General features: G+C 36.8%; 1 protein-coding gene across 11 annotated transcripts in view; it reads left to right on the top strand.

Annotated features, from left to right (window-relative positions):
• The window catches only part of MYCBP2 (MYC binding protein 2), a 270,299-nt gene that overhangs the window by 130,246 nt on the left and 122,144 nt on the right, over positions 1-17,909 (top strand). For all 11 annotated transcript variants that reach the window (XR_011466330.1, XM_070380616.1, XM_005891177.3 and 8 more), the window contains 8 exons: positions 186-311; positions 399-526; positions 3,467-3,558; positions 7,932-8,066; positions 9,377-9,460; positions 10,648-10,744; positions 14,355-14,547; positions 15,045-15,319. Coding sequence is in view for 10 of the 11 variants with exons in the window: in XM_070380616.1 (XP_070236717.1) it covers positions 186-311; positions 399-526; positions 3,467-3,558; positions 7,932-8,066; positions 9,377-9,460; positions 10,648-10,744; positions 14,355-14,547; positions 15,045-15,319 (1,130 nt within the window). In the remaining variant the exon portion in view is untranslated. The remainder of the gene's footprint in view (positions 1-185; positions 312-398; positions 527-3,466; positions 3,559-7,931; positions 8,067-9,376; positions 9,461-10,647; positions 10,745-14,354; positions 14,548-15,044; positions 15,320-17,909) is intronic.

Here is a 17,909-nt window from a genome sequence, read left to right as displayed (position 1 = left end):
AAATATGATAGTTATACAAGCAGAGGATAATTTGTATTGGTTTTAAGTATCTTCCATGAAATATTGAAGCTTGGTATAAACAGCAAACATTTAGAGTTTGCTGTTTTAATTTATCACCTCCAGCATCTCGAATACTAGGGGAAGTGTTCATTCAAGCAGTTGAATTTTCGTTTGTTTGATTTTAGGTTGTCTTGATACCTTGGCAACTATGCAGGATTTAAAAATGGGTGTTGCCAGCACAGAGGAGGAAACTCAAGCAGTGATGAAGGTTTATTCCAAAGAAGATTATAGTGTAGTAAACAGGTTTGAAAGTATGTACATTTATGTTGAGGAAATACTGTCTTATAAATGAATTATATGGATGTTTAAAATGTAAATTACCATTTACGTCTTTTTAGGTCATGGAGGGGGCTGGGGCTACTCTGCTCACTCGGTGGAAGCTATACGTTTTAGTGCCGACACCGATATTTTACTTGGTGGTCTTGGTCTGTTTGGAGGTAGAGGAGAATATACTGCTAAAATTAAGGTAAGCAGTCCATTCACACTGTTGTTCTCTGTGTTTGCGGATAATCATTTTAACTTGATTTATTAATTTATAGAATGCCTCTCTAATAAAGGACCTGAGGAAATATTGCTATGATCAAATAGAGTAGTAATAAATCATTAACTCATGAAAAATTCAGAAGTCAAATTAAAAAGGAGTAAAATAAATAGAAAATGATTTTTCAATAATTTTAGGTTGAAAAAGGCATTAACAGTCAATCTCAATCTTCTGTGTACCTTTCTCTGTGCCTACTTTCTTGTAGCCATTTTAATGACAAGATACAGGGGCATTTTGATGTGGCTTTAAAATTTTTTAGCATTTGTATCACCAGATGCTGTGTAAACATACATCATTACCACAGACATATGGGGACCAGGGATGAAGTGAGTAAGGGGATGGATTCCATCTGGTAGAGAGTCAAAAAACAATCAGGAGTCATAAGTTTACTGCACTATGCATGTCAGAAAGGGCTACCTGTTATACTAAGTAAAGGATCTGCTCAGTCTTTGAAAATTCACTGATAGCTTGAATGTTCTGTTGTCACATTATCTGATTTTGCTCTTAAAGTGAAAGAGAAAACTGTCGTTTATGCCTTAACTTCAGTGTACCAGGCTTCATAAAAAATTTCTCAGTTAAATGCTACTGTAGTCTCAGTCTTTATCTTCCTTACCTCAGTCAACACAATTTAATCCAATTGAGCTTTTCTTTGATACAATTTCTTCACGTGGCTCCCAGAACACGAGGCTTCGTTTTCCTCGGTCTCTTTGGCTGCTGTTCTTCGTCTGCTGATGGTTACTCATCATGTCCCTGATCTGGAAATGTTGGAGTGCCAGAACTCAAAGTCTTGGAAATCTTTTTAAAGTCTGCTCACCCCACAGTGATCCAGCCTGATGGCTTTAAGTGTTTTTCTTTTTATCACTCTTACACTTAGTAGACCTCCAAAGTCATTTATACAACTGCCTACTCTGCATCTCCATGCGGATAGCTAACAGGTATTTGGGGTGTAACATACTCAAAACCAGGCTTCTGACATCTTCTCTAAACCTCCTGTTCTGTTGTCCTTCCCCATCCCATTTAATGGGCTCACAATAGAATTAACTTTATTATTCCAGTTGCTCAGGCCAAAAATCTTGAAGTCCTTTTGACTGCCCTTTTTCTTTCACATCCCACATTCACTCTAGCAGCAGGTATTGTTGGCTGCACTTCGAAAATAAATCCAGGATCTAACTACCTCTGAAAACTGTCCCTAGTACCAGGTTGATCCAAACCCCAACCACTTGGATCAGTACAGAGTAGCCTTTACTCCGTCCTTGGTCCCTTCATTGTGTTCTCTGAGAGCAAAGTGATTCTCTTAGAATGTACACCAGAGTATGCCACTTCTCTGTTCAGATTTCTGCAGTGCTTCTTATATTAGAATAAAAACCACAGGCCTTACAAGGGCCTGAAAAACACCATCAGAAGTAACTTCCATCACCCCTCTGCCCTTATGTTATACTAGTTAATTCACCACAATCTAGCTACACTGGCTGCCTGTGTTCCTGAAACATGCTGGGCACAGTCAAACTTCAGGACCTTCACACCTGTTACTCCCTCTGACTACAGCTCTTCATTCCCATACCTGCATGGCTCACTTTTTCTTAACCTTAAGATCTCAACTCCGTGGTGAGCCTATTTAAAACTGTACATTCCAATAGCCCCCATTTTTTTTGTTGTTTGCCTTGTGTACCCCTGTATGCCTGATTCTTACCACCCTGCCTGGCACACAGTATGTGTTCAAAATTATTTGCTGAAAATAAGCAGTGTAGCCATAGGGGCAAGTTATTAAGTACCTTTATATCATGCTGTTTACAATGAAGAGGAGGGAAACCATTGAAGACTTTTAAAGAAGTATTCTAATCAGATATGCATTTTAAAAAGACAACTATGGGTTATTAAAGAAAAGCAAAAACCTTTAACTGTGGAATATAGGTTAGAACAAGGAGAGAAAGAGAATTAGTTCGTATTGAATTCTTTCAGCTAGTAACACTGGAAACACACTGACAGTGGCATTGACAGTGTTTGGTACCAGGAATAGAATAGATACAGAACTGGTGGAGAGAGATGGAATAAAAGGGTTATCCCAGGGTTTTTTTTTTGTTTTTTTGTTTTTTTTTTTTATGGCTGTTTCAGGTCTTAGTTGTGGCTCCTGGCATCTTCATTGTGGCATGTAGGATCTTTCATTGTGGTATGAGGGCTTCTTTTTAGTTCTGGAGCCCATGGCAGGTGGGATCTTAGTTTCCTGACCAGAGATTTGACCCACATCTCCTACACTGGCAGGCACTGGCGGATGGATTCTTTACCACTGAGTAACCTGAGTGCTTTACCTTCTGTTATTGCTATTCGTCAGCTAATATTTTTCTAGGCTTTTTTTGGGGGCGGTGGGGGGTGGTGCTGTGGTATGTAAGTGTTCTACAAGTATCGTTTCTTTTAATTCTCACAGTTACAATGAAGTAGGCACTGCTAGTGTGTCCGTCTCCCTTCTGTGGATGAAGAAGCTGGATCCAAGGATTTCATAGCTAGTTACATGTTAAGGCAAAATTCTACTACATTTGGAACCTCACTTAGAAATTAGAGTTCTCTCACCTCCTTCAGATGTTTATATCTGGTAAAGAACATTTTTGGAGCATTTGATATAAGTAGGTGAATATATAAAGCAAGGAAAACTGAGGTTAATATAGACCATAAGACATTGTATAAGTTTCTTAATTTAGATATATAGATTTATTTCACTAAATAAGATTTTTTTTAAAGCAGGTACTCTCTTTTACATTTTGTAATGTCCAGTGTATATTAGAGACACAAAATTATAAGCACATTATTCAGCAGATTTACATGATTGAGTGATCACAATATGATCACAGTATGCTTTTATCCTTTCCCCAGCTGTTTGAGTTAGGTCCTGATGGAGGAGATCATGAAACTGATGGAGACCTTCTTGCAGAGACGGATGTCTTGGCTTATGACTGTGCTGCTAGGTAAAGATTTCTTCAGTATTCATTGTAATCATTGCATACTTGATATGGCAAGTTTATTGTAAATGAATAACATGATTTAAAAAGGAAGTTTTAAGTAATCTGTGATCAGATGCTTAAGAAATTAAATTATGTACTAGGTGATAAGTGTTGCTTTTAACAATAATACATTAAAACTATAGTGTCCTTCATATTTGTATTTCACAAGATAAATTGACTGTTTCTACACTGAAGGTGGAAATATATATTTTGCACACATATTTTCATGCATCACTTAGAGAACATCTGATATACTACTCTAGTGATGCAGTACAGTTATTTACTACCAGTAGCATTATGTCTGCTATGCCCAGTGGTCACAGTGGGCCATACTTTAGATCACCTGCATACTCTGACACCTTGACACCGTGCCTGTAGTGTTTGCTTGGTTATAGCACCATTGGAGAGGTGGCCGGCTTTACTGAAACCTCAGGAGTAGCCAGAATCAGCATGCTTGCTTTTAAAGTTCTCCTTAAATAAAAGAGGCAGATTTTATCAGTGTTTCTGTGTAATCCTAAGAATTACCTCAGCACTGTGCTATGATAAATCAGGGAAGACGATGATATGAAAAAGAAATGAATTGAACTTAATGGTAACAGTAACACACGGTCCTTCACCAGTCACTATGTTAAGAAAACCTCCTGTGGCATTCATAAGCTTTTTGCTAATGAAAATGTATCTTTGCTGAAACTGGTGATAAGGCATTGAGTTTGCTTTCAATAGATAATACTTTGTGAACAAAACAGTAAACCTAAAGGAAATTCCGACTGTTTCTTCACTTTAGGCATTAACCAATATCGGGAGATATTTTTCCAGTAACTTTTATGTTATCCATGAATGAAAAGTAAGGAAATTTCAGGAAGATTAATTATTAAGTAATTTTTAGTAAAGCCTTAAGATACCATTGTCATCATATTTTGAACGATGATTATGAGTCAAAAATGCAGTATGTGGTTTTATATAGACAGAATCGTCTACATTTTCTTCATTTGCCTACTAATTCCTATGGCTAGCATTAAAGAACTTCCATAATCTTTAAAGGCCTCTTTTAACTTTCTTGTTATTACTCTTCTTTGTCTTAATGCTCTAATCCTACTAGACACTTTGCCAGTTTCATATCCTGTTTCATACTTTCAGACCTCTGAGAACTGTTCATGACAGTCTTCCCCTTCCTCAGTATCCTCTGTTCTCTCTATCCCCAGCTGCAATCAATGCACATTCCTTTCACTCTATTACTAGGACTTTTCAACTTGGGTATATATCAGATTCTCTTATTTATGTATTTTTTTTCCTTTCCTCCTAATTTAGTGAACTTTTTGTGTAGTTACTATGTGACAGGCTCAGTTCCAAACTCTTTATCTCAACTCAGTTCTCAGAGCAGTCCTATGACCTGGATATTACTGTTATCCCTATTTTCAAATAAGGAAATATATGAGTCATTGAGTCACAGAGAGGGTTTGGTAACTTGCACAAGATCACCCAGGTAGTGAGTTACAAAGCCAGGCCATGAACTCAGGCCATCTGATTCCAGAGCCCACAGAACACTTTAGTTGAATAAATCTACTTTAATTCAGTCTTCCTGAAAAAACTATCCATTTTTTTTGATAACAGTTAAAGGTCATCAAAAAGGCAAAATGGTTGTCTGAGGAGGCCTTACAAATAGCTGAGAAAAGAAGAGAAGCAAAAGGCAAAGGGAAAAAGGAAAGATATACCTATTGAATGCAAAGTTCCAAAGAATAGCAAGAAAAGATAAGAAAACCTTCCTAAGTGGTCAGTGCAAAGAAATAGAGGAAAACGATAGATTGGGAATGACTAGAGATCTCTTCAAGAAAATTAGAGATACCAAGGGAACATTTCATGCAAAGACAGCCCCAATAAAGGATAGAGGCAGACCTAACTAAGCAGAAGATATTAAGAAGATGTGGGAAGAATACACAGAACTATGCAATAAAGATCTTCATGACCCAGATAACCATGATGGTGTGATCACCCACCTAGAGCCAGACATCCTGGAATGCAAAGTGAAGTGGGCCTTAGGAATCATCACTATGAACAAAGCTAGTGGATGTGATGGAATTCCAGTTGAGCTTTTCAAATCCTAAAAGATGATGTTGTGAAAGTGCTGCACTCAATATGCCAGAAAATTTGGGAAATGCGGTAATGGCCACAGGACAGGAAAAGGTCAGTTTTCATTCCATTCCCAAAGAAAGGTAATGCCAAAGAATGTTCAAACCAGCACACAATTGCACTCATCTCACACCCTAGCAAAGTAATGCTCAACATTCTCCAAGCCAGGCTTCAACAGTACCTGAACTGAGAACTTCCAGATGATTAAGCTGGTTTTAGAAAAGGCAGAGGAACCAGAGATCAAATTGCCACTTCCGTTGGATCATAGAAGAAGCAAGAGAATTTCAGAAAAACGTCTACTTTATTGACTATGCCAAAGCCTTTGACTGTGTGGATCACAACAAACTGTGGAAAATTTTTCAAGAGTTTGGAATACGAGAAATCTGAGTAATCTGTATGCAGGTCAAGAAGCAACAGTTAGAAATGGACATGAAACAACAGACTGGTTCCAGAGTAGGAAAGGAGTATGTCAAGGCTGTGTATTGTCACCCTGCTTGTTTAACTTATATGCAGAGTGCATCATGCGCAATGCTGGGCTGGAGAGAGGTCAAGCCAGAGGGAGGAGGGTTCAGGATGGGGAACACATGTATACCTGTGGTGGATTCATTTTGATATTTGGTAAAACTAATACAATTATGTAAAGTTTAAAAATAAAATTAAAAAAAAAAAAAAGATTGCTGGGAGAAATAACAATAACCTCAGATATGCAGATGAAACCACCCTTATGGCAGAAAGTGAAGAAGAACTAAAGAGCCTCTTGATGAAAGCAAAAGAGAAGACTGGAAAAGTTGGCTTAAAACTCAGCATTCAGAAAACTAAGATCATGGCACCCAGTCCCATCATTTCATGACAAATAGATGGAGAAACAATGGCTGACTTTATTTTTCTGGGCTCCAAAATCACTGCAGATGGTTGCAGCCCTGAAATTAAAAGACGCTTGCTCCTTGGAAGAAAAGCTCTGACCAACCTAGACAGCATATTAAAAAGCAGAGACATTACTTTGCGACAAAGGTTCATCTAGTCAAAGCTATGGTATTTCCAGCAGGCATGTATGAATGTGAAAGTTGGACTATAAAGAAAGCTGAGCACCAAAGAATTGATGCTTTTAAACTGTGGTGTTGGAGAAGACTCTTGAGAGTCCCTTGGACTGCAAGGAGATCAAACCAGTCCATCCAAAAGGTAATCAGTCCTGAATATTCATTGAAAGGACTGATGCTAAAGTTGAAAACTCCAATACTTAGGCCACCTGATGCGAAGAAGTGACTCATTTGAAAAGAGTCTGATGCTGGGAAAAATTGAAGGCAGGAGGAGAAGAGGACAACAGAGGATGAGATGGTTGGATGGCATCACTGACTTGATGGAGGTGAGTTTGAGCAATCTCCAGAAGTTGGTGATGGACAAGGAGGCCTGGTGTGCAACAGTCCATGGGGTCGCAGAGTTGGACACGACTGAGCGACTGAAATGTAAAAGTCGTCTTATTTTAGTATGAAAGTTTTCTATTTTTTAAGCAAGTTTTAGAATTCACAATGAAGGGGACAAAAATGTCTTGACCATAACACAAGTAACTGTTATTTGTGTATTTCAGTTGGAGGATAATTGCTTTATAATGTTGTTAGTTTCTATCATACAACAATGTGAATCAGCCATAATTATATGTATATATCTCCCCTCCCTCTTGAGTCTCCCTCTTCCCTGCCACTGCTCCCTTCTGAGTTGTCACAGAGCCCCAGGCTGGGCTCCCTGTGTTATATAGCAGCTTCCCAGTAGCTATCTATTTTGCACATGATACTGTGCGCGCACGTGTGTGTGTGTGTGTGTGCGCGCGCGCGCACGCATGCTACTTTCTCAATTCGTCCTACCCTCTCCTTCCCCCACTGTTTCCACAAGTTTGTTCTCTACATCTGCATCTCCATTCCTTCCCTGCAAATAGGTTCATCAGTACTGTTTTTCTTGATCCCATATTATATTTGTTTTTTCTCTTTCTGACTTCACTCTATATAGCAGTCTCTAAGTTCATCCACCTAACTCCAACTGACTCAAACTTGTTCCACTGCCCAGACTTTTTTAAATAGAGGGGTTTTAATGTCATTTGACAAGAATCTTATAATACAACGTATTTTATGTTTTGCTTATAAAAAGGATTTTAAAAAGTAAACGTATGTACCAAAGAAGTGCAGAGACCTTTTCTTTGATACTCTGATTTTCCTTAGGGAAAAATATGCAATGATGTTTGATGAACCAGTCCTCCTGCAGGCAGGCTGGTGGTATGTAGCCTGGGCGCGAGTGTCAGGACCCAGCAGTGACTGTGGATCTCACGGACAGGCCTCTATTACCACGGATGATGGGTAAGCAGAATGTTCCAGCATTACTTAAGCAGCTCTCATTTTTGTTAGTTGAATGCTGATTTGAAAGCTCAGAGGTCTTTTAGTAGGATAAGAAAATCATTGTAGGTCTAGAACATAATATGACCTGCTAAAAATTAAATTCGTGTAATCTCATGCTAAATAAAGTAAGACAAAATGAGAAGATATTCTGATATTCTTTGCTCTTGTCACTTGGCATTTGTTATGTGTTTCTGGATGTTACAATGTTTAAAACCTTATTATACCAAAATTAGAAGTTACACAGAGGAAAATGACAAGAATAGTTAGGTGTCTGGAAACTAGAACAAAGAAATATATACTTGCTATAAAATTTGATCATGCTTATGAAAATACTTTACAAATTGCAAAGCTTTCATGATATGAGATGATATAGTTTCAATAAAGTTTAAGGGGAAACTTACTGTTTAAATTTCAAATATAGAGCTCTTCCCAGTTTATAAAATGCTTTCATACATAATATCTCATTTGATGCTCTCAACAACTTTGTGAAGGGATTATTAGCCCTGTTTTTACAGTTGGGAATAAAGAGACAAAAGGTGAAACAATTTTGCATCAAATCGTTCAGCTGCTTTGTGGCAGAGCTAGATCTCAACCTGGGGTCTCTTGACTCCAAATCTAGCCTGCTCTATACTCTGATTCATGTGAAGGAGCTATCATTTATAAGAAAAGTTCAGTTTTTATCATTCTTGAGCATAAGCTGTTTGAACCGGATATATTTCATATAGTTTCATTCAACTCATAACAGAACTGACCAAAAAAAGAGCAGACTAACTTATGAGGTGAATTCTGTGTTCCTGAATGTACAAAGTAGAATGTTGTAGAGAAATTAAGTCTGTTGTCGTAATGTATCTTTTTCAGATTGTATGGTAAAACTAAAGACACTCCTTTTTGATCCTGTACTATATTATTCCATATACAGTTGATTCAACCTTGAAATATCATAGCATTTTAAGCTAAAGTTTATATCACATCTAGTTTAATAGATTTTAAACTGTTGAAGTATCGGTATTTTGGTAAAAACGTTCCGTTCTGGTTGATGTTGAGCTTTAACAGGCAGAATCGGGCAGTAGCTCCCAGACAGGTTCAGTTCTTTCATTTAGCCCATTAAGCTATTTGGAGCTAGAACTGAAATCACAACAGTGTCTTCCCCTGAAGAATGAATTTCTCTTCAGTTACATAAAGTTAACATGATTGTTAACGTTTTTCAGTTTCTTTCATGAATCTTAAATCATGTTGTTTTTGGTTACATTGTTGTTTTTTTCTCTTCATAGGGTTGTTTTCCAGTTTAAAAGTTCAAAGAAATCAAATAATGGCACAGATGTTAATGCTGGTCAGATACCTCAATTATTATACAGGTATTTAACATATTTATAGTTAATTAACATGATTTATTCTTTTAATATAATGCACTAGTATTACTGTAAAATATGTGAAATAATAAGGGAGAAATTACTTGAAGCATTCAGCACTTTGTAATATACCATTAGAAACAGAACAAAAACATCTAAGTTTTGTATATCTTTAAACATTTTTTTACCTGAAGGCTAATTTTAGTAAAATGTCACTAGTGATTCACATTATCTATATTATGCCTATAATATTTTAATGACTTATTTTTTTAATCTATTGATTTTCTCACCAATTTCAGAGTGTTTTAAACTGATGAAATTTATCTTAGAGAAATGAAATCTGAGCATTAGTGCTTTTTCTATGTAGGCCTAGTTGGATTTATTCTACAGTTTTATGTTTCTTGTTCATCTTGTGATAGAATGAATTGGAAAATCCCTTACTGAAAAGTTTTTGAAAAACTTGCTGAAAAGTTTTTGCTTTTAATTAAAATATCAAACAGTAACTTGCTCATATGATGTACTATTATATTTTAATATTATTTAAGAATTTTAATTACTTTATGGAAATTGAGACATATATGGAAGCATGGCCTATGTGTGTATCCATCTATTTCTAGGAGATTAATAATTTTTAGATGAAAGAATTTAAATAGATATAAACCATTATTAAACAATGACATTCTTATTTTAAGTAGTAAATATCAAAGGAGATAGCTTTAACAGTGATTCTCTCTTCCATATCTTTTCTAATAATCTCTTTAAGAACCTAGATGGTATAACCTCACTTTTTCCAAGAGGAGATTTTTATTTGCTATTTCACAATCTGTTATAGTCAGTATTTGCCATGGGTAGCATTTTGAACATTACTAGTTGCTTAGTCTACTCCTAGGTACAGTTACTAGCATTTAGTAATAACATTACTAGAAAACATAAGGTATGTTTGCTGTCTAGTAGGAGAAGAGAGTTTCTACTACCCAGCCTTACAGAGGTGACATTTAGAAGATGTCTGCTTTGCTTATGTGCTAAAAATTTTGCTTAGCATGGAAAATGTTTATAAAAAGCCCCATATTGGGATTTTTGCCTAACAAAATACTTAAATGTTTAATTTACTTTGCTATTGCAAAAATGTATATTTGAGAAGAAAATGTCATTGAACTTTCCAACGTAAGTTTATGTGCGTCTGCTACTTTCAGACTTCCAACTAGTGACGGCAGTGCTTCAAAGGGCAAACAGCAAACCAGTGAACCTGTACATATTTTAAAGAGATCTTTTGCAAGAACTGTGTCAGTGGTAAGGCATTTTTAAAAACTTCAGCTTTTCTCTCTGGTGTTCAGTTTCATTTTGATGGTTAGCACAGTTTATCTCAGCATAGTTTTGTAACTGAGATTTGTTTGTACTAGTTTTGACATCCTAGGCTGCCGGGGACCAGCCCCAGCTGATCCAGGGTATTCGAAGGAGAGACGGCCTAGGCGACTATTTATATACTAATTAGAGATATAGAGAACAATAGAATGAGGATAGCTCAGTAGGAAAATTCAGTGGAGAAAAGAAGCTGAGTAGCTTGGTTTACGCGGGAGACCAATAAAACTTCAAGACAAGAAGTTTGCACCACTTACGTGAGCATGCAGCGCCCTCTCGAATAGCGGAAGGTGCCTCACCCTAGACACCTTCTCGAGTGGGTCTTAGAAGCCCAGGCATAATTAGTAAGCGTGGTGGGTTCCGCGCTCCAGATGGAGACTCAGCTGGAAGTTAAAGGGAAGAATGACATGGGGAGACCAAGCGCTGGTGAACAAGGCCCATAGCTTTATTTTTAACAGGGGCTTTATACCTAAGTTACACATAGAGGATAATAGGGGATGCAAAGTCAGCAGTCTTTGATTCTTATCAAAAACCAAGGTTTCTTTCCTGCAAATTTATCGTATACAAATGGTTTAGGTGATTTACATCATCTTCTGGCCAGAAGGCCTACTAACATTTTATGACTCTTGACAAGAACTTATCAACAAAGACTTATTTTCTCTAAGAGTAATTATTTTAAGGTTTGGCACCATCTTCCAAAGATAAAATTGCATTCCTATAGGGCGGATGTGTAATGGGTTTACAACAAAGAAAGAATTTATTACCTTAAGGGTCTAAAGTTACTAACACCAAGGCCACTACTTATTTTTTACTATATACCAACTATTAATTAATACACATTCAAGGATACAATTCAGGGGATGTGAAAACTTGGCAACAAACATTGACTCATCAATGAAATCCTTTACTAGTTTATTCTGACAGTTTTTAACTCTCTGAGAGGCTCTAAGCTATTTGAATATCTTAAGCTTCCCGTGCCTCTGGAGGCTAGGAGACTGTAAACAATCGTATGCATAGCTGCAGGAGTCCGGGTAAACTTGTCAGGCGAGTTAGAGAGCCATCAGAGGGGTTTGGATTTAAACACTCCTAATTGCCCAGGAACTTTATTAATTGGAGCTGTAAGTTAACTCTTTGACAGAGAGAGAGCGAGATGGTGGTAGGGGACAGCCCCCAGTAAAGTCAGAGGTGAGAGCACAAAGCAATAAAGTAGGCAGACTCTGGTTTTTTGGGGGAAAATGCTCGAGAATATCCGGGGGGACTCCTGAGGCTCGATCCCGCCTTTGCGTATGCCGAGCCTCCTTCCTCATGACCTTTGTCACGAGTGGAATGCCTCACCGGCTCCCCGCACTAGGCCAAAGAATCCCCACTCCAGTACTCTTGCCTGGAAAATCCCATGGATGGAGGAGCCTAGTAGGCTGCAGTCCACGGGGTCACTAAGAGTCAGACACGACTGAGCGACTTCACTTTCACTTTTCACTTTCATGCCCTGGAGAAGGAAATGGCAACCCACTCCAGTGTTCTTGCCTGGAGAATCCCAGGGACGGGGGAGCCTGGTGGGCTGCCGTCTCTGGGGTCGCACAGAGTCGGACATGACTGAAGTGACTTAGCAGCAGCAGCAGCAGGCCAAAGAATATGCACTTAAAATAACGTGAAAATAGAGGTGTTCTCCGTGTGTGTGTGTGTGTGTATGTTATATACACACTACATCTTTATTCCTTCATCTGTCAACGGACATTTAGGCTGCTTCCATGTCTTGGTTATTGTAAATAGTGCTGCTGTGAACATTGGGATTCGTGTATCTTTTCAAATTAATGGTTTTCTCTGGATATATGCATAGGAGTGAGATTGGTGATGAAAAGTTTCATCACATATACTACAGACGAGCTTCCCTAGTGGCTCAGATGGTAAAGAATCCGCCTGCTGTGCAGGAGACCAAGGTTTGATCCCAGGATCAGGAAGATCCCCTGGAGAAAGGAATGGCTACCCACTCCAGTATTCTTGCCTGGAGAATTCCAAGGATAGAGGAACCTAGCCAGCTACAGTTTATGGGGTCACACAGAATCGAACATGACTGAGCAACTAACATATTATATTCTATGTTGATACACTAGCTCTGTCTGAATTTTTTAATGTATGCATAGTATTCAATAGAATGGTGTACTCTTTCTTTTTTTTTTTTTTTTTGATTATGCCACACAGCTAGGGGGATCTTAGTTCCCAAATAGGGATAGAACCTGGGCCTTCGGCAGTGAGAAGTCCTAACCACTGGAAGACCAAGGAATTCCCAGCAGATTGATGTACTCTAATTTACCAATTCTGTTCTATCCGAGGATTGTATCTCAATTTTTACTTTTATATAGTTGTCTCTTGGTACTTGAAGTGGGGATTGGTTCCAGGACCCCTCACATATACCAAAATTCCTAGATAGGAATTCAAGTTCCTTATATAAAATGGCATAGCATTTGTGTGTAACCTACACAAATCCTCCTGTGAACTTTAAGTCAGCTCTAGCTTACTTATAATACCTAATGCAATGTAACTGTTATATAAATAATCCCTGGCATGCCACACATTCAAGGTTTGCTTTTTGGTAATTTCTGGAAATTTTCTTTCCTGAATAGTTTTGATCCTTGGTTTGTTGAATCTACAGGTGCAAAACCTTTGAATACAGAGGGTTGGTTTTATATTCATGTCTATACATACGTGTCTTTGATATTTATGTACTTCTATGAATATTTCTAGTGGAAGTGGGCTCATTTAAATTTGGGTATATCAAGTCAAATACACCTTCCAACAGAAGGTGTGCTTTGAATAAGGGACTCTTAAGAGCTTTGGCTCCTTGGTTTCTTGACATCCTTTCAGTATTAAGATCTGTTTGGTATCTTTTGATCCAATAAGTATCTTTGCCTTTGTTATGTCTTTTTCAGTGATCTCTTTTTTTTTGTGCCTGGAAATTCTTTCATATTAACATCTAAGTGGTTTTGTGGTCATTAGGTAATTGTAATCTTTGTGGAATAAATTTATTCACTCATTTCTTTAAAAACTTAAACTACAAACCTTTGTTCTTGGTACTGTCACACCAGAGAACTGAGATTTGGTAGAGATGAGATTTACTTTGCAATTCGTGTCGTATCTGTCGTCATGTAAGCATAATAAAACCTGCAGGCCAGCTGGCACGGCAAACTGTGCTCACCACCCTAAACCCATATTCTAGAATTTTTGAAGATCCAAATAAGTGTTTTTTGTCTTTCATAGTCATTTTAATCTCCTTTTAACTTGTTTATCAAGATTTGGCTATAGTTTGTATTGTAAAATTTAATATGTAGACATAGAGTAAATTATTTTTTATTTTTGTCAAGCTTCAAAGATGTTCCTAATGATCATTTAATGAATGAACTAATAGAATGTCTATTATTTGGGTTACTGAAACTCAGTAGAAACTTCAAGATTAACTTTTCAAGTTGAATGTCATCTTTCCATTTGAGTCAACCTATGGTACGATTTAAACTAATTGGTATCTGTTTTTCATATTCTGGATTAGGAATGTTTTGAGTCATTGTTGAGTATTCTTCACTGGAGCTGGACCACCTTAGTCTTAGGAGTTGAAGAACTTAGAGGATTAAAAGGATTCCAGTTTACAGCTACACTTCTAGATTTAGAGAGACTGCGCTTTGTGGGAACCTGTTGTCTGAGGTTATTGCGTGTCTATACCTGTGAAATTTACCCAGTGTCAGGTATGATGCATTTTTTTTTAATGACCTAAGGGGAGACAATGTTTTGAAACATTGAGGAGGTTTGCAAAGGGGTTACCATGAGTTTAAGATCCCCAGCTGCCTTTATTTAACCTGCTCCTGAGTTGAGTAGAAAAGGTTGGCTTGTTGTGATGGTCATATTTACTTATGAAGAATTTAATAAATTACATGTCATTCTGATAACAAAAAGTCACATTAGGCTAAAGTTAACTACTCTAATAAAGTGTTATTTTAAACAGATTCTGTCAAATTGGAATATTTTGAATGACTGATTTGGACTTAAATGCTGAAACCACTAGAAGTTTTTTTCCCCCCTAATTTAGATTTTTAAAAGAAATACTGTTGGACCAACACATCATCTCTCTTGTTTCATTTCTAGGTTATGAATAGCCATATAGGAAGTTACTTGAAATTTATTGAGTATTTTCATACATATTTATTATCCTAATTAATTATTTATCTGCTTTCTCCTCTTAAAGCTACAGGAAAAGCTGTTGTAGAAGAAACTAGCAAATTAGCAGAATGTATTGGAAAAACCAGAACTTTGTTAAGAAAAATTTTGTCCGAAGGAGTTGACCACTGCATGGTGAAACTGGATAATGACCCCCAAGGATATCTCAGTCAACCCTTGAGTCTCCTAGAAGCTGTCCTTCAGGAGTGTCATAATACCTTCACTGCCTGTTTCCATTCTTTCTATCCAACTCCTGCCTTACAGTGGGCTTGCCTTTGTGACCTACTGAATTGTTTGGATCAGGTAATTTTAAGTTTGTAAAATGTTAGCTGAAAATATGATATATTACTTAATACTTTTCAAAGAAAATACATTTCAGTTGCCTTAGCCTTTCCCTTGTATAAAAGGTAAATTAGGAAATCAGTTTGGTATGTGTGACTTAAATAATCAAAGTTAAACAAAATTTTCTGTTTGCTTTATTCTTTCTCAGTTACAGAATTGGCAAGCATGTTGTACAGATGCTGGGTTGCTTTTTGAATCTATGAGTGAGCATGTGTGTGAGAGCAAGGGCAGCTTATGATAGCTCCTGCCACTCCCGTATCTCCGGAACAGTCAGGAGAGGCACTGTGAATGACTTTGCATGCTAATGTCATTCATTCACTCATGAGGGAACTGCAGCTCTAATAAAAGTGTATGCCCCAAATTAGTCTCAACACCTGAGCAGAATACTGGCAGAACTAAAGGGAGAAGTAAACAAATGACACTGATAGCTGGTGACTATGCATAATTAGTAGAACATAGGACTCTTTCAGTAATTAATAGAACAACTGGACAACAAAATCATTTTGGATACAGAAGAACTGATATTTACAGAACAGAATGTGCAGGTTCAATGTACGTATTCTTTTAAGTATACACGTTATGTTCACAGAGGTAGATTGTATGCTAGGCCACAAAATAAGTCTTAGTATATTTTACAGGATTAAGATCTTAAGGTGTTTTCAAACCACAGTAGAATTAAATTCAAAATTAAATGTAAAGTATATCAAGGAAAACACCAAATATTTGGAAAGTAGGCAACACTTCTGAGTAACCAGCAAATCAAAGAATTCCAAAGGAAATTAGACATTTTCACACTGAAGATAAAAATATAGCACAATTTGTGAGAAGTAGCCAATGTGTTGCTTGGAGAAAAATTTATACTTTTTATTATTTTTACTAGCCAAAAAGAAAAGTTTAACATCAGTGATCTAAATTTCTACCTTAAGAAGCTGGAAAGATCAAATCAAACCCAGTTTAAGAATAAAGTAATAAAGGAAGGAAATAAAAAAGTTAAACATGAAAATCAATGAAATAGAAAATAGAGATTAGAAAGTCAAAAGTTGGTTCTTTGAAAATAAAATTTTTAAACTCCTAGGAAGTCTGAGAGATGAGAGAGAAAGAAAAAAAACAAAAATACCATTATCAGGAATGAAATTGGTAATATACCTATAGATCCAACAGACATTAAAATATTATAAGGGAATATTATAAACAGTTTTATACCAATAAATTATCACTTTAGATAAAGTGTACAAATTTCTTGAAAATTACAACTTAACAAGAACTGGCACAACAAGAAATAAAATAATCTGAATGTTTTTATGTCCATTAAAAAATGTGAATTATTTAAAATTTTACCACAAAGAAAACCCTAGACCCAGATATTATCATTGATGAAGTCTACTAAACATAAAGGAAAGAAATGACTTTACAGACTCTTTCAGAAAATATTGGAGGCAACACTTCCAAACTAGTTTTTCAAGTTACACCCATCCTGATACTAAAAGCTGACAAGGATTGGGAAAGAAAAAATATTATAGACAAATATACTTAGAAAGATGGATATTAACAATAGTATCAAATCAAATCCAGTAATATAAAATGTGTATTATACCAACTGGAGTTTATGTTAGAAATGCAAGGTTAGTTTTGCCTTTAAAAATTAGTGTAATTGGTATTTGAGTTGCTATTACAAGCATATTAACTGAATGGAGAGACAGAACCGTATGATCCTCTCAGTCGATACACGAAAAGTATTTTGACAGTTATCCCTTACTCACTGATGAAAACTCAACAAATACCAATCTACTAAAAGATACTTATAAAAAATCTGCATCTAATATCTTACTTAATGGGGAAATACTGGTTGCTCCCCCAAGTTTGGGGACAAGGCACAAGGCGTGTGTTCTACACACTTCTGCTTAACTTTATACTGGAAGTTCTAGCATTACCAACGCCCCCTCCCCCAGTACCACCAAAAAACTCACTGTCGGAAGCAAGGCATCCTAGTGGAGTTAGAAAGGTTATTCTGGTAATGACATTTGGGTAGGCAACTTTGTTTTCATTTTATTATTTTTTAAACTATTTTCATATTGAATTTATATTCACTGGACTTGAAAAAGTTTTATTTCATTGTTGTGAGAACACCCAACATGAAATGTATCCTCCTGACACATTTTGAGTGTACAAGGCAATATTATTTACTACAGATATAATATTGTACAGCAGATCCCTAGTACTTATTCATCATTCATAATTGAACCTTTATACCTGTTGAACATCAGTTCTCCATTTCGTCTCCCTTCAGCCGGACAGCCAACATTCTGTTCGCTGCTTTTGTGAGTTTGATAGTTTTAAATTCCTCAAAAAAGTGACTGGCTTATTTCACTTAGCCTAACGTCCTCCACATTCATCCCTGCCATGGAGCAGGGTAATGTATTTTACCACTTGCTTTCCTGGGGTAGGGTTATTGCCTGGATCAGTGCACACTTGCTCTTTCACTCTCTCAGCCTGCCCATTCTGACGTGGTTGTTTCTTCCTTTGCTACTGAACAGGCTAACTTTAACAAACG

This window comes from Bos mutus, chromosome 12 (assembly GCF_027580195.1).
Source record: "Bos mutus isolate GX-2022 chromosome 12, NWIPB_WYAK_1.1, whole genome shotgun sequence".
NCBI classification, from domain to species: Eukaryota; Metazoa; Chordata; class Mammalia; order Artiodactyla; family Bovidae; genus Bos; species Bos mutus.
The sequence above is the reverse complement of the archived record's forward strand: the minus strand, read 5'-3'. Positions and strand labels throughout refer to the sequence as shown.